This window comes from Lithobates pipiens, unplaced genomic scaffold (assembly GCF_037356315.1).
Source record: "Lithobates pipiens isolate NorthernLeopardFrog02 unplaced genomic scaffold, aLitPip1_a1.2 Scaffold_24, whole genome shotgun sequence".
In the NCBI taxonomy this organism is placed as follows: domain Eukaryota; kingdom Metazoa; phylum Chordata; class Amphibia; order Anura; family Ranidae; genus Lithobates; species Lithobates pipiens.
Window position 1 is genome coordinate 8,294,221 of NW_027507786.1, and position 21,256 is coordinate 8,315,476.

The 21,256-nt window shown below is 42.2% G+C and overlaps 1 protein-coding gene across 1 annotated transcript in view; it reads right to left on the minus strand.

Moving 5' to 3' along the window:
- Positions 1-2,977, minus strand: part of GALNT18 (polypeptide N-acetylgalactosaminyltransferase 18) — a 543,905-nt gene extending 540,928 nt beyond the window's left edge. The window contains exon 1 of the mRNA XM_077453560.1: positions 2,669-2,977. Coding sequence (XP_077309686.1) covers positions 2,669-2,894 — 226 coding nt within the window. The 5' untranslated portion in view covers positions 2,895-2,977. The remainder of the gene's footprint in view (positions 1-2,668) is intronic.
- Positions 2,978-21,256: the final 18,279 nt, after the last annotated feature.

Consider the following 21,256-nt stretch of genomic DNA (forward strand, 5'->3'; position numbering starts at 1 on the left):
TGTTATAGACAGGTACACATGGCGTAGTAGAGAGGTATGTAGTGTTGTAGATAGATACACATGGCGTTACAGAGAGGAACATAATAATAACCAGGTATTCTGGGTATGGAACAAGGTTGGGTACCTGGTGTATGCTGGTTGTATTAGTAGTGTATAGGGTTATAGACAGGTGCACATGGTGTAAAGTGGAATCTCCGGCTGTGGTACAGAGCTGAGTACACTGTAGGTGCTGGTTAATGACACGAGAGATTTGCAGAGTAATAACCATGCACTCTTGGTGTGGTGCGGACTTCAGTGTAGTAGTAGTATAGACAGGTACACACAGTGTGAAGGGTAATAACCATCCACTCTTGGTATGGAGCAGGTCCTATGTGCTACGTTGTGTTAGCAATATGTAGTTGTAGACAGGTACGGTGGGTGTGAAGTACTATAGACAGGTACGGTGGGTGTGAAGTACTATAGACAGGTACGGTGGGTGTGAAGTACTATAGACAGGTACGGTGGGTGTGAAGTACTATAGACAGGTACGGTCAGTGTGAAGTACTATAGACAGGTACGGTCAGTGTGAAGTACTATAGACAGGTACACACGATGTGAAGTATTATAGACAGCTCCTCTCAGTGTTGTACTTTGTATGTGTTGGTTGTACTGGTATAAACATGTACACACAGTGTGAAGTGTGATAACCATGCACTCAGCATTTTATCTTGTACGTTCTGGTTGATGACACGAGAGATATTTAGTATTATACTCATGCACGCTCGGTATGGGGTTGTACCCTGTATGTGCTGGTTGTATTGGTGGTATATAGGCATAGACATGCACACTCAGTATGGAGCAGAATTCAATGTAGTACCTTGTACATGCTGATTATATTAGTTGTAAGTAGTGGTATAGACAGGTACGGTGGGTGTGAAGTGCTATAGACAGGTACGGTGGGTGTGAAGTGCTATAGACAGGTACGGTGGGTGTGAAGTGCTATAGACAGGTACGGTGGGTGTGAAGTGCTATAGACAGGTACGGTGGGTGTGAAGTACTATAGACAGGTACGGTGGGTGTGAAGTACTATAGACAGGTACAGTGGGTGTGAAGTACTATAGACAGGTACGGTGGGTGTGAAGTGCTATAGACAGGTACGGTGGGTGTGAAGTACTATAGACAGGTACGGTGGGTGTGAAGTATTATAGACAGGTACGGCTGGTGTGAAGTATTATAGACAGGTACGGCTGGTGTGAGGTATTATAGACAGGTACGGTGGGTGTGAAGTATTATAGACAGGTACGGCGGGTGTGAAGTATTATAGACAGGTACGGCTGGTGTGAGGTATTATAGACAGGTACGGTGGGTGTGAGGTATTATAGACAGGTACGGCTGGTGTGAGGTATTATAGACAGGTACGGTGGGTGTGAAGTATTATAGACAGGTACGGTGCGTGTGAAGTATTATAGACAGGTACGGTGGGTGTGAAGTATTATAGACAGGTACGGTGGGTGTGAAGTTCTATAGACAGGTACAGTGGGTGTGAAGTTCTATAGACAGGTACAGTGGGTGTGAAGTACTATAGACAGGTACGGTGGGTGTGAAGTTCTATAGACAGGTACGGTGGGTGTGAAGTTCTATAGACAGGTACGGTGGGTGTGAAGTTCTATAGACAGGTACAGTGGGTGTGAAGTACTATAGACAGGTACAGTGGGTGTGAAGTACTATAGACAGGTACGGTGGGTGTGAAGTACTATAGACAGGTACGGTGGGTGTGAAGTATTATAGACAGGTACGGTGGGTGTGAAGTATTATAGACAGGTACGGTGGGTGTGAAGTGCTATAGACAGGTACGGTGGGTGTGAAGTACTATAGACAGGTACGGTGCGTGTGAAGTACTATAGACAGGTACGGTGGGTGTGAAGTATTATAGACAGGTACGGCTGGTGTGAGGTATTATAGACAGGTACGGTGGGTGTGAAGTACTATAGACAGGTACAGTGGGTGTGAAGTACTATAGACAGGTACGGTGGGTGTGAAGTACTATAGACAGGTACGGTGGGTGTGAAGTACTATAGACAGGTACGGTGGGTGTGAAGTACTATAGACAGGTACGATGGGTGTGAAGTACTATAGACAGGTACAGTGGGTGTGAAGTTCTATAGACAGGTACAGTGGGTGTGAAGTTCTATAGACAGGTACGGTGGGTGTGAGGTATTATAGACAGGTACGGCTGGTGTGAGGTATTATAGACAGGTACGGTGGGTGTGAAGTACTATAGACAGGTACGGTGCGTGTGAAGTATTATAGACAGGTACGGTGGGTGTGAAGTACTATAGACAGGTACGGTCAGTGTGAAGTACTATAGACAGGTACGGTGGGTGTGAAGTACTATAGACAGGTACGGTGCGTGTGAAGTATTATAGACAGGTACGGTGGGTGTGAAGTACTATAGACAGGTACGGTCAGTGTGAAGTACTATAGACAGGTACGGTCAGTGTGAAGTACTATAGACAGGTACGGTGGGTGTGAAGTATTATAGACAGGTACGGTGGGTGTGAAGTTCTATAGACAGGTACGGTGGGTGTGAAGTTCTATAGACAGGTACGGTGGGTGTGAAGTACTATAGACAGGTACTGTGGGTGTGAAGTTCTATAGACAGGTACGGTCGGTGGGGAGCGGGTCGTACCTTGTATGTGCTGGTTGATGACACTCTCCAGGCGCTCCAGCCTCTCTATGATGCGGAGGGTGTCCCCCTTGTCCTCGGGCTCCAGCTTGGTGCTGTCGGGGGTGACATAGAGACCGGCCATGTAGTTGGTCACCCACCCCACATAGAGCAGGCACAGGATGTTACTCATCCCGCTCAGGATGACACAGGTGGACACCAGCGGTTTGGTTTTCCTGGTACACACCATCCTCAGATTCCTCCATAGAGCCGGGCTCCTCCGCCACCCACTCCGCTCCTTCCGCCGCTTCTCATCGCACTGAGCGGACAGACACCGAGCACAGCGCGCCGCACCGAGCCCACACAGGGGAGCGACCAATCCCACCGCGAGCCTACTCACCAACCACCAATCAGGGAGGGAGAGGGGCGGGGCCGTCCGGGCGACTCAACCTGCTCTTCTCCCCTCACACATTCCACAGCGCGGAGAGGAGAAGAGATACAATGTATCCGAATATTCCCTACACTATATATAATGTATCCGAATATTCCCTACACTATATACAATGTATCCGAATATTCCCTACACTATATACAATGTATCCGAATATTCCCTACACACTATATACAATGTATCCGAATATTCCCTACACTATATATAATGTATCCGAATATTCCCTACACTATATATAATGTATCCGAATATTCCCTACACTATATACAATGTATCCGAATATTCCCTACACACTATATACAATGTATCCGAATATTCCCTACACTATATACAATGTATCCGAATATTCCCTACACTATATATAATGTATCCGAATATTCCCTACACTATATATAATGTATCCGAATATTCCCTACACTATATACAATGTTTTCGAATATTCCCTACACACTATATACAATGTATCCGAATATTCCCTACACTATATATAATGTATCCGAATATTCCCTACACTATATACAATGTATCCGAATATTCCCTACACTATATATAATGTATCCGAATATTCCCTACACACTATATACAATGTATCCGAATATTCCCTACACTATATATAATGTATCCGAATATTCCCTACAAACTATATACAATGTATCCGAATATTCCCTACACACTATATACAATGTATCCGAATATTCCCTACACTATATATAATGTATCTGAATATTCCCTACACACTATATACAATGTATCCGAATATTCCCTACACTATATACAATGTATCTGAATATTCCCTACACACTATATACAATGTATCCGAATATACCCTACACTATATATAATGTATCCGAATATTCCCTACAAACTATATACAATGTATCCGAATATTCCCTACACACTATATACAATGTATCCGAATATTCCCTACACTATATATAATGTATCTGAATATTCCCTACACACTATATACAATGTATCCGAATATTCCCTACACTATATACAATGTATCTGAATATTCCCTACACACTATATACAATGTATCCGAATATTCCCTACACTATATATAATGTATCCGAATATTCCCTACAAACTATATACAATGTATCCGAATATTCCCTACACTATATATAATGTATCTGAATATTCCCTACACACTATATACAATGTATCCGAATATTCCCTACACTATATACAATGTATCTGAATATTCCCTACACACTATATACAATGTATCCGAATATTCCCTACACTATATATAATGTATCCGAATATTCCCTACACTATATATAATGTATCCGAATATTCCCTACACACTATATACAATGTATCTGAATATTCCCTACACTATATACAATGTATCCGAATATTCCCTACACTATATATAATGTATCCGAATATTCCCTACACACTATATACAATGTATCCGAATATTCCCTACACTATATATAATGTATCTGAATATTCCCTACACACTATATACAATGTATCCGAATATTCCCTACACTATATATAATGTATCTGAATATTCCCTACACACTATATACAATGTATCCGAATATTCCCTACACTATATATAATGTATCTGAATATTCCCTACACTATATACAATGTATCCGAATATTCCCTACACTATATATAATGTATCCGAATATTCCCTACACACTATATACAATGTATCCGAATATTCCCTACACTATATATAATGTATCCGAATATTCCCTACACTATATACAATGTATCCGAATATTCCCTACACTATATATAATGTATCCGAATATTCCCTACACACTATATACAATGTATCCGAATATTCCCTACACTATATATAATGTATCCGAATATTCCCTACACACTATATACAATGTATCCGAATATTCCCTACACTATATATAATGTATCTGAATATTCCCTACACACTATATACAATGTATCCGAATATTCCCTACACTATATATAATGTATCCGAATATTCCCTACACACTATATACAATGTATCCGAATATTCCCTACACTATATATAATGTATCTGAATATTCCCTACACACTATATACAATGTATCCGAATATTCCCTACACTATATATAATGTATCCGAATATTCCCTACACTATATACAATGTATCCGAATATTCCCTACACACTATTTACAATGTATCCGAATATTCCCTACACACTATATACAATGTATCCGAATATTCCCTACACTATATATAATGTATCCGAATATTCCCTACACACTATATACAATGTATCCGAATATTCCCTACACACTATATACAATGTATCCGAATATTCCCTACACTATATACAATGTATCTGAATATTCCCTACACACTATATACAATGTATCCGAATATTCCCTACACTATATACAATGTATCTGAATATTCCCTACACACTATATACAATGTATCCGAATATACCCTACACTATATATAATGTATCCGAATATTCCCTACAAACTATATACAATGTATCCGAATATTCCCTACACACTATATACAATGTATCCGAATATTCCCTACACTATATATAATGTATCTGAATATTCCCTACACACTATATACAATGTATCCGAATATTCCCTACACTATATACAATGTATCTGAATATTCCCTACACACTATATACAATGTATCCGAATATTCCCTACACTATATATAATGTATCCGAATATTCCCTACAAACTATATACAATGTATCCGAATATTCCCTACACTATATATAATGTATCTGAATATTCCCTACACACTATATACAATGTATCCGAATATTCCCTACACTATATACAATGTATCTGAATATTCCCTACACACTATATACAATGTATCCGAATATTCCCTACACTATATATAATGTATCCGAATATTCCCTACACTATATATAATGTATCCGAATATTCCCTACACACTATATACAATGTATCTGAATATTCCCTACACTATATACAATGTATCCGAATATTCCCTACACTATATATAATGTATCCGAATATTCCCTACACACTATATACAATGTATCCGAATATTCCCTACACTATATATAATGTATCTGAATATTCCCTACACACTATATACAATGTATCCGAATATTCCCTACACTATATATAATGTATCTGAATATTCCCTACACACTATATACAATGTATCCGAATATTCCCTACACTATATATAATGTATCTGAATATTCCCTACACTATATACAATGTATCCGAATATTCCCTACACTATATATAATGTATCCGAATATTCCCTACACACTATATACAATGTATCCGAATATTCCCTACACTATATATAATGTATCCGAATATTCCCTACACTATATACAATGTATCCGAATATTCCCTACACTATATATAATGTATCCGAATATTCCCTACACACTATATACAATGTATCCGAATATTCCCTACACTATATATAATGTATCCGAATATTCCCTACACACTATATACAATGTATCCGAATATTCCCTACACTATATATAATGTATCTGAATATTCCCTACACACTATATACAATGTATCCGAATATTCCCTACACTATATATAATGTATCCGAATATTCCCTACACACTATATACAATGTATCCGAATATTCCCTACACTATATATAATGTATCTGAATATTCCCTACACACTATATACAATGTATCCGAATATTCCCTACACTATATATAATGTATCCGAATATTCCCTACACTATATACAATGTATCCGAATATTCCCTACACACTATTTACAATGTATCCGAATATTCCCTACACACTATATACAATGTATCCGAATATTCCCTACACTATATATAATGTATCCGAATATTCCCTACACACTATATACAATGTATCCGAATATTCCCTACACACTATATACAATGTATCCGAATATTCCCTACACTATATACAATGTATCCGAATATTCCAACACACTATATACAATGTATCCGAAAATTCCCTACAAACTATATACAATGTATCCGAATATTCCCTACACTATATATAATGTATCCGAATATTCCCTACACACTATATACAATGTATCCCAATATTCCCTACACTATATATAATGTATCCGAATATTCCCTACACACTATATACAATGTATCCCAATATTCCCTACACTATATACAATGTATCCGAATATTCTCTACACACTATATACAATGTATCCGAATATTCCCTACACTATATACAATGTATCCGAATATTCCCTACACACTATATACAATGTATCCCAATATTCCCTACACTATATACAATGTATCCGAATATTCTCTACACACTATATACAATGTATCCGAATATTCCCTACACTATATACAATGTATCCGAATATTCCCTACACTATATACAATGTATCCGAATATTCCCTACACTATATATAATGTATCTGAATATTCCCTACACACTATATACAATGTATCCGAATATTCCCTACACTATATACAATGTATCCGAATATTCCCTACACACTATTTACAATGTATCCGAATATTCCCTACACTATATACAATGTATCCGAATATTCCCTACACTATATATAATGTATCTGAATATTCCTACACACTATATACAATGTATCCGAATATTCCCTACACTATATACAATATATCCGAATATTCCCTACACTATATACAATGTATCCGAATATTCCCTACACTATATACAATGTATCCGAATATTCCAACACACTATATACAATGTATCCGAAAATTCCCTAAAAACTATATACAATGTATCCGAATATTCCCTACACTATATACAATGTATCCGAATATTCCCTACACTATATATAATGTATCGGAATATTCCCTGCACTATATACAATGTATCCCAATATTCCCTACACTATATATAATGTATCCCAATATTCCCTACACACTATATACAATGTATCCAAATATTCCCTGCACTATATACAATGTATCTGAATGTTCCCTACACTATATACAATGTATCCAAATATTCCCTACGCTATATACAATGTATCCGAATATCCCTTACACTATATATAATGTATCCGTGTGTCCCCTATATACACTATATACAATGTATCTGAATATTCCCTACACTATATACAATGTATCCGAATATTCCCTACACACTATATATAATGTATCCGAATATTCCCTACACACTATATACAATGTATCCGAATATTCCCTACACTATATACAATGTATCCGAATATTCCCTACACACTATATACAATGTATCCGAATATTCCCTACACTATATACAATGTATCCGAATATTCCAACACACTATATACAATGTATCCGAAAATTCCCTACAAACTATATACAATGTATCCGAATATTCCTTACACACTATATACAATGTATCCGAATATTCCCTACACTATATATAATGTATCCGAATATTCCCTACACTATATACAATGTATCCGAATATTCCCTACACTATATATAATGTATCGGAATATTCCCTGCACTATATACAATGTATTCGAATATTCCCTACACTATGTACAATGTATCCCAATATTCCCTACACTATATATAATGTATCCCAATATTCCCTACACACTATATACAATGTATCCGAATATTCCCTACACTATATACAATGTATCCGAATATTCCCTACACTATATACAATGTATCCAAATATTCCCTGCACTATATACAATGTATCCGAATATTCCCTACGCTCTATACAATGTATCCGAATATCCCTTACACTATATATAATGTATCCGTGTGTCCCCTATATACACTATATACAATGTATCTGAATATTCCCTACACTATATATAATGTATCCGTGTGTCCCCTGTATACACTATATACAATGTATCTGAATATTCCCTACACTATATATAATGTATCCGAGTGTCCCCTATATAATGTATCCAAATATTCCCTACATTATATACAATGTATCCGAATATTCCCTACACTATATATAATGTATCCGTGTGTCCCTTATACACACTATATACAATGTATCCGAATATTCCCTACACTATGTATAATGTATCCGAGTGTACCCTATATACACTATATACAATGTATCCGAATATTCCCTACACTATATAAAATGTATCCGAATATTCCCTGCACTATATATAATGTATCCGAGTGTCCCCCTATATACACTATATACAATGTATCCGAATATTCCCTACACTATATACAATGTATCCGAGTGTCCCCCTATATACAATGTATCCGAGTGTCCCCCTATATACACTATATACAATGTATCCGAGTGTCCCCTATATACAATGTATCCGAGTGTCCCCTATATACAATGTATCCGAGTGTCCCCATAGATACACTATATACAATGTATCTGAGTGTCCCCTATATACAATGTATCCGAGTGTCCCCTATATACACTGTATACAATGTATCCGAATATTCCCTACACTATATATAATGTATCCAAGTTTCCCCCTGTATGCACTATATACAATGTATCCGAATGTCCCCCTATATACACTATATACAATGTATCCGAGTGTCCCCTATATACAATGTACCTGAGTGTCCCCCTATATACACTATATACAATGTACCCGAGTGTCCCCCATATCCCCTATATACAATGTATCCAAATATCCCCTATATACACTATAAATAATGCATCCGAATATGCACTATATATAATGCATCTGAATATCCCCTATATACACTGTATCTGAGTATCCCTTATATACACTATATATAATGTATCCGAGTGTCCCCCTATATACACTATATATACAATGCAGCCGAATATCCCCTACACTATATATGCAATGTATGCAAATATCCCCCTATATACAATGTATCTGAGTATCCCCTATATACACTACATATAATGTATCCAAATATTCCATATATATATATATATATATATATATATATATATATATACACAATGTATCAAAATATAATGTACCCCGATATCCCCTATATGAAGAATATAGGGGGATATTGGGATACACTGTATGAGGTGTATATGGATTATATAGAGGATAGTTGAATACATTGTATAAGGTGTATATGGAGTATATAGGGATTAGTCGGATACATTGTATGAGGTGTATATGGAGTATATAGGGGGATAGCCAGATACATTGTATGTGTCCCATCCATTACATCACCTATATATCATATCACCGAGACTCATCTATTATATCACATATATATCCTATCACTGAGACTCATCTATTATATCACCTATATATCATATCACTGAGTCTCATCCATTAGATCACCTATATATCCTATCAGTGAGACTCATCCATTATATAATTTATAATATATCATATAACTGAGATTCAGCCATTTTAGTACTTATACAGTCACGTTGTAAAGTGCTGTGTAAACTGTTGGTACAATATAAATCCTGTATAATAATAATAATACAGTATATCGTATTGGTGAGAGTCAGTCATTATATCACATTACTATCTATTACTGAGCTCTTATATCATCTTGTTATCGCTGATCACTTCCTTTCTCCCATCACATATTCCAGCCCAGGCTCTCTGCAATGTTCAGGACATCTCTTATACAATGTATTGTTACCAACAATAGTTCCAGGCAGGACATATTTTTACATAGTTACATTGTTCAAGCTTGGACCAATCTAACTCTGTACAGCAGCTTTTCTCAACCTTTTCAACACAGAGGAACCCTTGAAATAGTTCTCCAGTCTCGGGGAGCCCCTGCTAAAAATTAGACGTCTACAACTCATGATACATTAGTGTGATGGTCAGTGGGAAGAATGCTCCTTATACTTGTGGTCATTGGGAAGAATTACCTCCTTATAGATAGCTAAATAGATCAATGGTGTGAGTGGGAACTTATCTGAGAGGCAGAAATTGCCCAATCCTGAAGGAACCCCTACAACCTCTGGAGGAACCCTGGTTGAGAATCACTGCTGTACTGTATATACCAGGGGTAGGCACCCCCCTGGCAGTGGTGCAGCAAGCAGCACACAAAGCCACTTTTGCCGGCACTCCACTCGAATTCCCCACACTGAGGGGGAGGCGTTGCGCCCCACACATTGTAAAAGATGGGAAACATTGTTTGGCTCTCTAACTTTTCTGTAGCTGCGATCGTCAGCTTTTGTGATGGGGAAGAGATTGGGTGTAGTTCTGGGGTGCAGCCCCTGTTTCCAGGAGGAGGGGGACTTTCATTGGCCACTGCTAAAGCCAATCACAGTCCTGCTAGCCCTGCCCACCATCTGGAGGAAGATGATTCTCTTGGTTGCCACTACCCATCTCAGAAAGAAGGGCCTTCACTGTGATTGAGAAAAACTGTTTTATTGAAATTATTCCTGAACCTTTGCATCACTTATTACTGAACTCCGGTACTCTTTGTCCCTTTAAGCCACGGCCAGTATTCAGAGCAATGAAAATCACACCCAACTTTTCCTGTGGTGTAGAGTGAGCGCCACACCTTTTCTCTGAGGGGGCCCAACTTATGATCCTGCACACAGGCCCACTGCTTTCAGAAAATACCCCTGACCTGAGCTCATCATTGAGTATCCATTCCAGATGCTTGTATGTGACATCACATACATCCCATACATCACATACATCACATATGTCACACACATCCCATACATCAAATACATCCCATACATCCAATACATCCCATATATCATATACATACATCACATACATCCCATACATCACATACATCCCATACATCACATATGTCACACACATCCCATACATCAAATACATCCCATACATCCAATACCCGCCATATATCATATACATACATCACATACATCCAATACATCCCATACATCATATAAATCACATACATCCCATACATCATATACATCACATACATCCCATACATCATATACATCACATACATCATATACATCACATACATCCCATACATCACATGCATCAACACATCCCATACATCACATACATCCCATATATCATATACATCACATACATCCCATACATCCAATACATCCCATACATCATATACATCACATACATCTCATACATCACATACATCCCATACATCAACACATCCCATACATCATATACATCCCATACATCCCATGCATCCCATGCATCCCATACATCAACACATCCCATACATCACATACATCAAACACATCCCATAGATCACATACATCCCATACATCCAATACATTCCATACATCATATACATCACATACATGCCATACATCCCATACATCATATATATCACATACACCCCATACATCCCATACATCATATACATCACATACATCACATACATCATATACATCACATACATCCCATACATCACATACATCACATACAAGCATGTGGGTTGGATGTGAGAGGTGGATCAGGGGATGAGTGTGCCAGGACGGGTAGATGTGTTTCATCTCTGCTTCCTTTCACCACTCTGCATATCACACAGATCATGGATGAGAAGAGGGTACAGCGATGGGGCAGATGTGTTGGGAGGTACAGTGGTGGAAGAGATGAGAAGGGGGGTCACTGATGGAAGAGATGAGAAGGGGGGTTCACTGGTGTAAGAGATGAGAAGGGGGGTTCAGCAGTGGGACAGAAGAGCAGGGGGGTGGGGCAGATGTGAAAGGAGGTGTATTGGGTGGGACAGATGTCCAGGAGGTTACAGTGGTGGGGCAGATGAGAAAGGGAGGACAGTGATCTGAGGTGTGAAGGTGAAGGATGTTAATTTCTCAATTTTCAGCATTTACTTTATAAAAAAATCCTTTTCATGATGGAGAGTGTGAAGATGACTTTTTTTTGTTATAAAATCAGTACTCTCAATGTCCTTGAAAATATTTTTTGGCACACTGTGCTCAAAAGGTTGCTGACCACTGATATATACCATACCTGGACATGCTCCTGAAAGCTGGAAATCATTGAAGTAGACATTGCTACCACACTGCTACTATGCCACTGCTCCACCACTACCACACCACTACTCCACCACTACCACACCACTACTACACCACTAGCACACCACTACTCCATCACTACCACACCACTTCTCCACCACTACCACATCACTACTCCACCACTATCCCACCACTACTCCACCACTACGCCACCACTACCACACCACTACTCCCCATTACCCCTCCACTACCACACCACAACTACACCACTACCACACCACTACTACACCACTACTCCCCATTACCCCACCACTACTACACTACTACTCCGCCACCACCACACCGCTACATCACTACTACTACACCACTGCTTCACCACTACCACATCGCTACTACACCACTACCACACCAGTACAACACCACTACCACACCACTACTACACCACTACTACAGGGTTCTTCACTGGCTTCCAGGTCCCTGTGCTGAGTGGCCGGTCTGATGCCTTCTGAATACAGTATGTTGGCCATTCAATGAATGCAAAGTGTTCTCTGATTGGACGAGGTGGAGAGGCGGGGCGGTAAGGTCACACTCTCCACCTTGTCCAAATGAAGGTCTTAGCTCACTGGATTTCTGTCGGGATCAACAGGTTTTGATTTTTTGCACATATTGAACAGATGCAACAAACCCTAACAATGATGTACATAATAGAGCAAATACTAGATGTTAGTTGTCAGGGTATACTGTTCACAGGTATAATAATAGACTTAGAGCATGTGCAGCTTGGTGTCTTTACAGCTCACATCCTTCCTATGCTATTGGTGTAATGATTTTAGTCATTTTATGTGTCCTGAGTGCTCACAGCTGTCACTTCCCTTTGTCCTGTGCCCTGGCCCGTCTCCAAATCCCCGAAGGTGAAATTCTAGCTCTTCCTTACACTCTGTGCCGAGCATCCCCCACCTGCACACACTATTCCGGCTTACAGCTGCAGTTTAGATTTTGGAACCGGCTTTCTCAACCGGGGATCCACCGACATCCAATCATAGGGATCACTGACTACCAACGTAAAAGGGCTTTCCACCCACCACCACTGCTGGGGTCACTTATGCACCAGCCACTAGTGTAAAAGGACACTTCGACAACAAACACTAGTGTAAGGACACTTAGTCACCGGGCACTAGTGTAAGGTGACATATAGGCACGAAGACTAGTGTAAGAGGAAACTTACGCCATGTACACACAACCAGACTTTCCGGCAGACTAGGTCCGACAGTCTTCCAGACGGACTTTCGGCGGAGTTTCAATGGACTTTGCGAATGAACGGACTTGGCCACACACGAGCGGACTAAGTCCGTTCGAAAGTCCGTTCATTTTGAACGTGATGACGTAAATGGGACTAAACAAGGAAGTTCACTAGCCAGTAGCCAATAGCTTCCCTTGCGTCGTATTTGGTCCGTCGGACCAGCACACAGACGAACGGTTTTTCCTGATGTTAGTCCGTCGGATAGATTTGAAACATGTTCTATTTCTAGGTCCGTCGGATTTATTTTTCGAAAAACGATCGGACTAGACCACACACGACCGGATTGTTCGACGGACTAATCCCTTCGGACTTAGTCTGCCGCAAAGTCTGGTCATGTGTGTACGCGGCATTAGGCACCGGGCACTAGTGTAAGAGGAAACTTAGGCACTGGCCACTAGTGTAAGGGGAATCTTAGGCACTGGCCACTAGGGTAAGATGACTCTTAAGCACCAACACTAGTGTAAGATGACACTTAGGCACTGGGCACTAGTGGAAGGGGACACTTAGGCATGAACACTAATGTAAGAGGACACGACCCTGGCCACTAGTGTAAGACGACACTTAGGCACTGGCCACTAGTGTAAGATGACACTTAAGTACAAACACTAGTGTAAGAGGACACTTAGGCACCGTGCACTAGTGTAAGGGGACACTTAGGCACCGGCCACTAGTGTAAGATGACACTTAAGTACAAACACTAGTGTAAGGGGACACTTAGGCACCGGCCACTAGTGTAAGATGACACTTAAGCACAAACACTAGTGTAAGAGGATACTTAGGCACTGTGCACTAGTGTAAGAGGACACTTAGGCACTGGCCACTAGTGTAAGATAACACTTAAGTACAAACAGTAGTGTAAGGGGACACTTAGGCACCAGGCACTAGTGTAAGAGGACACTTAAGCACCGTGCACTAGTGTAAGGGGACACTTAGGCACCAGCCACTAGTGTAAGGTGACACAACACTGGCCACTAGTGTAAGAGGACACTTAGGCACTGGCTACTAGTGTAAGAGGACACTTAGGCACTGGGCACTAGTGTAAGAGGATACTTAGGCACCAGCCACTAGTGTAAGGCCGCGTACACACGCGCGGACTGTTCGCCCAACTTTGTCCGTCCAACAGTTTCAGCAAACAGTCCGCTCAAAATTAGCATGGACGGACATGCCCACACACGACGAACGAACAGTTTGCTGAAACCGTGCGCGATGACGTGAACAGCACGTACGACGGGACGAAAAATACGACGTCCTATACACTGCATTATAGCTTTCGGCGTGAAAATCCTTTCTGAGCATGCGCGCAACTTTGTTTGACGAACAAGCCTACACACGAGCGGGCTGTTCGGTGAAACAAGGTTTCAGCGGACAGTTTTTCGGAATTTCCGAAAAACCTTGTCCGTCCAACTGTCCGCTGAAACTGTCCGCTGAAAGCCCACACACGAGCGGACTGTCCGCCCAAACACTGTTCAGCGGACAAAGTTGGGCGAACAGTCCGCCCGTGTGTACGCGGCCTTAGAGGACACTTAGGCACCGGGCACTAGTGTAAGGAGACACGACACTGGCCACTAGTGTAAGAGGACACTTAGGCACTGGGCACTAGTGTAAGAGGACACGACACTGGCCACTAAGAGGACACTTATGCCTACACGGCATAAGGTTAAGGAGATATTTTCCTAAAAACGGGCACAGATGTCTAAGGCACATGCGCGCTGTAGACAACGGCGCAGGCGCACTGAGCGTGGCGTTAGTGAAGACACTCATGTCGTCACTGACTGCTCCCGTGTGCATGCGCCAGAGTGACGTCATCCCTGCTCCAGCCAGTCACAGCATCGGAGCAGCGATACCCTCAAGTCACTCCGGGTATCATGGCGGCAACGGAGGAGGTGAACGAGAGTCGCTTCGGGGGCATACTAGCTCATTATGCCTTTGTCCTGCAGGGTGTTTTCTTTTTTTTGTAGAGAGGGTTTACTTCCTCTTTAAATCACCTTTAGCTTTATAAAAACAGCATTATTTGAAATGGTCCTCTAATAACAGTCTTTGATTTCAGCAATATCTGTAGTTAGAATTCGACTGGAGTTCAATGTTCAATAGTATGATAATCAGATCGTTAGTACAGAGCTTTTCGCAAGCCAATCACGACAGTTCATCCAATTATTATCCAATCGGACGTACACGACCATTTTTCTCGTATGATATCAGATCGTACAATTTTCATTTAATCAGTGCAGTTGTCGTCCAAAAATACAATACAAATACATGACAACACAAATGACACCACTTCCCATTTTTTTATTCTGTCACACGAGAATTTTTCGTAACTTTAGTAACGTCTCCATTTTCAATATGCGACTAGCATGAAAACATATATATATTTTTTTTAAATGGACGATCTGTCATCCGATTTTCGCATCGTGTGTACGGGCCATTAAACTCAGCTCACAAAGCTAACATGCCAGGATAAGGAGCCTCATTTTCAAAAAAGTGGCAGTTATTTTCAGTGAGTACAATGTGATTTAAAAACGACAGTCACTCGACTAAAATAAAGATCCTGATCTTTGTACTACAGTTTTCCAAATGGTGTGTATATGGATAGCATTACCAGTACACGCAAACACGATCTGACTGTCCTCGGGGCAACCGATCTTCTATATGCTGCTGGACCACTTTTGGTGCCAGCTCTACCTAGCAGGTTTGGCTTCTCATACAAGCAGGCAATGCTACTAATGCTCCCAGCTTTCTTTGAGTAGCTTCAGCTGGCAATTCTTTCTGGGCATGAGTTTAACTCCTCAATCTTCATATCTATGGCTTCTTTAAAGAGGAAGTAAACCCTGATGGGTTTACTTCCTCTTTGATTCCCTGCAAAGGTAAAGCATAATGGACTACTATGCATCGCATCGCATCGCATAGTAGTCCATTATGTGTCACTTACCTGACACAGGAGCCAGCGATGTCACCGCTGTCCCCTGTAGTTCCGAGCATCCATCTTCTTGGTGGGTCTCGCTGCTCCGGTGCTGTGATTCGCCGGAGCAGCGATGACATCACTCCCGCACATGCGCATGGGAGCCGACACTCGCGGCATATCGCCGGGATCTGCAGCTTGCCCAGTGCGCCGTAGACAGCGGTGGCTTTCTTCAGGTAAATATCTCCTAAACCGTCTGGGCAGCCCATCATCCCGTCTCCCGAATTCTGGAACCGCCAGGTGCCTGGAGTGACAGCCGTCTCAGCCTCTCAGCGAGCCACTGAGACAGCCACTAACTGCCCCGCCACAGCTCAGCGCTACAGTGAGCGTGGAGGAGCAGAGCAGGAGAGCTGCTGAATGAGAGGCTCAGGGAGGTGAGAGAACTGAGCCATCGGAGATGTTCGGGGGCTCGGTTCTCAGTGAAAAGGCAGCGGGGGACAGATGCCGCATCGCACCGGTATTGCATCCACCTAGGCAAGTATGATTGGCCAATAAAAATAAAGTAAAAAATACTACTCTTTTAAAGAAGCTTGTCCTTTTTTGGGCTCTTTTGGACATTTTTATTAAGCTCCTTTGAATTTTTTTGAGCATAAGTGTTTTTTTCTTACAAGCCCTCCCCTCAGCTAATTTTTCTTTTCTTTTTTTCTTTTGTGCGATTGAGTGGGAAGCTATTGGCTACTGGCTGTTGAACTTCCTTTTTCTAGTCCCGTCGTACCTGCTGTACATCACCGCGTTCTTGGCGGTCGGAATTTGGTGTGACCGTGTGTAGGTAAAACCATCAGAGCTTTTTCCGATGAGAATTGCGATCGTTTGTACGCAGCATTACTGTAACTGTATTGGCTTTTCTAAAAAAAAAAAAGAAAAGGGAAAAACGATATCTGCGGAGAATGAATTTCTAAAAAGTAGTGAAATCATTTAGGCTCGCTCCCGCTTCTGCCAGACGTCAGTGATCTTTATTATATCTAGATTGCTGGCAGAGCGGTCCCAGCTGAGCGCCCATGGCGGAGTGGGAAGGAGGAGAAGGATAGCGGCTCCAGCGGACACTGATAAGAACAGAATTAGGTTTTCTACCTATCTACAGTATTACCCCAGAGAGCTGTCAGACATTGACCTTGAGTCTATAAGCAGGGACAAGCAACAAGTCCAGGTTTATTATGGCCCGACCACAGCATGTACTCACAATTCCTTCACGTCCAGGTGTTCACCACTACAAGTCTCACGTACCTGGAAGAGGCCGCGTTGACAAGAGGGCTTTCCTTGCACCTCCTGTTCCGTTTCCCCTGGGGTTGGTGACTGAGTATAACAGGGCACAGAGTGGCACGGGTGCCCGTAGGTAGGGTTGCCACCTGTCCAGGATTCACCCGGACAGTTTCGGGTTTGGAATCATACGTCCGGGTTTCAGATTGCCTGAAACCCAGACACATTATTTAGACTGGACTATGGCTTCCCAGCAGGGTTGCTGGCTGCAGATGTCTAAGCTGAGAGTGTCTGTTACTCTCTCTTTCACACTGCCCAAAGCTAACACTAACAACTCCCCCCCCCCCCCACACCACACACACAGACAGGAGAGGAGAGAGAGCGTGATCTGCGCCTCTTCCCCCCACCTCTACCCCTTTATGTATGCCCACACTCCAATCCCTGGTGCTGTGCCTTAGAATAGGAAAGTAAATTGGGGCTGGAAATTTGAAGTCCAGCAGCCTCAGATACATCTGGATGAGAGGTGCTGACTGCCAAGGGGTGAGTGAGCTCACCATCCATCCCTGTCTGTGACTGAAGTCTCCCCCCCTTCTCTCTCCTGCCTCTGAGTAAGTACACTAAGGCAAATCAGGGCTCTCAGAGCACCCCTTACATCAGAGTTCCCCTTTTAAACCAGAGTCCAGTTTTTCCCCTTACATCGGAGTCCTCTCTGTACATCAGAGTTCTCAGTGTTCCTCCTTAAATCAGGGTTCCCAGAGCATCCCTTATGTTAGAGTCCCCAGAGTTCTCCCTTGCATCAGAGGCCCCAGAGTTCTCCTTTACATCAGAGGCCTCAGAGTTCTCCCTTACATCAGAGGCCCCAGAGTTCTCCCTTACATCAGAGGCCCCAGTGTTCTGCCTTACATCAGAGGCCCCAGAGTTCTCCCTTGCATCAGAGGCCCCAGAGTTCTCCCTTACATCAGAGGCCCCAGCGTTCTCCCTTACATCAGAGGCCCCAGAGTTCTCCCTTACATCAGAGGCCCCAGCGTTCTCCCTTACATCAGAGGCCCCAACGTTCTCCCTTACATCAGAGGCCCCAGCGTTCTCCCTTACATCAGAGGCCCCAGCATTCTCCCTTACATCAGAGGCCCCAACGTTCTCCCTTACATCAGAGGCCCCAGCGTTCTCCCTTACATCAGAGGCCCCAGAGTTCTCTCTTACATCAGAGTCTGCAGAACTCCCCCTTACAGTGAAAGGGAACTCTGTGAGTTCAGATGTAAAAGGGGAACTTTGCGGACTCCGATGTAAAGGTAGACTCTTGTTATTAACTTCATATGATTAGAAATGTTATTTAATAGTAAAACATGAAGTTTGACATGAAGAAAAGGTGGCAACCCTACCTGTAGGAGACCTGGGCTGGGAGATCTTCTACAAACAAAGTGAACAACCTCATGCGCTCGAAGGTGCATCTTCCAGCAAAGAAGAACCTCAGATGTTTAACAACTCGAAACACAGCAAGGATTTGCAGCATCCTAAGGACTGGAGCAGGGCCGGGACAAGGGGTGGGCAGGAGGGTACTGCTGCCCTAGGCGCAATGGTTTATTGCAGGGATTGGGGCACCCAGACCCAAACCCCTAAGGTAGGCATTTTTGCCCTGGGTGCTGGATGACTTTGTCCTGGTGTTGTGTCGAATACTGTCCCCAGTCACATAGTGTCTGCCGGAGGACGAGGAGACGCCGAAAGTATCCGAAGATGAAAGGCGCCTGCGCACTGAGTCCAGGTTCAAGCCCCACCATCCAAGTGGACAAAGAGTTAGAATAAAAAATTGCAGAGCGAAGCGAGGCCGTGCCCGAAGTGTGGCAAACGAAACGAGCCCACGAGGGGCACTGTTAGTAAGTGTTACCGGATGTCCACTTGCATGGTGGGGCTTGAACCTGGACTCGGGGCAGAAGGTACTAGCAAATGCGCAGACGCCGTTCATCTTCGGAGACTTTCGAAGTCTCCTTGTCCTCCGTGCTGCGCCTGAGCAGTACAGGGCGGACACTATCCGATGGGGGGACAGTTTTTGGCACTGGAGTGGCGGAGCCCACAAAGAGCATTAGAAAAAGCAAAAACAGAGGGCGCATCCACCTTTTGCATTACATTTATATATTCTTTTATTGAAGAAATAAAAATGGATGTCTACTTATAAACAGCATATGACATCAAGCTCCTCAATGTCCACAGTGTCCCACATACCCTGGTCCACTGCCTGAGTCCCAAAATGGCTGACGCGTTTTGAGGGTAGGTCCTGTCTTCTTCTGGGTGATCTTGTAGTAGATGCGGAGCTGAAGACAGCGCAACGGGCAAGCTGGCAGATGCAGGATCTCAGGTGCATGGTCAAGCAGGCGGAAGTTGGCAACAACAGGACAGCAGAGGTAGAGAATCAGGATCCAGGAGCATCATCAGAGCCAGGCCAATTTCAGTATCGGGCAAGCAAAGCAGGTAGGGGGCAAGGTCAGATCACAAGCTGGAGTCAGTAACAGGGTTTCAGGAACAATTGATGTCAAACAGGCTGGGTCAGAATGATTCTTAGCCCTTGTACACACGATCGGAGATTCCGACGGAATGTGTCCGATCGGAGCGTTTTGTCAGATATTCCAACTGTGTGTGGTCTGCATCGGACTGTTTTTGTCGGAATATCCTTCGGACCAAATTTTCCAACTTGCCGGAAATATTTTCCGACAAAATGCTCCGATCGGACATATTCCGATCATGTGTAGAGAATTCCGATCGGACAAAGTGCCACGCATGCTCAGATCAAATTCCTACATCAAAGCTATTGGCTACTAGCCTGAACGTAGTCCCGTCGTAACGAAATTACGTCATCACGTTCTGAAAGATCGGA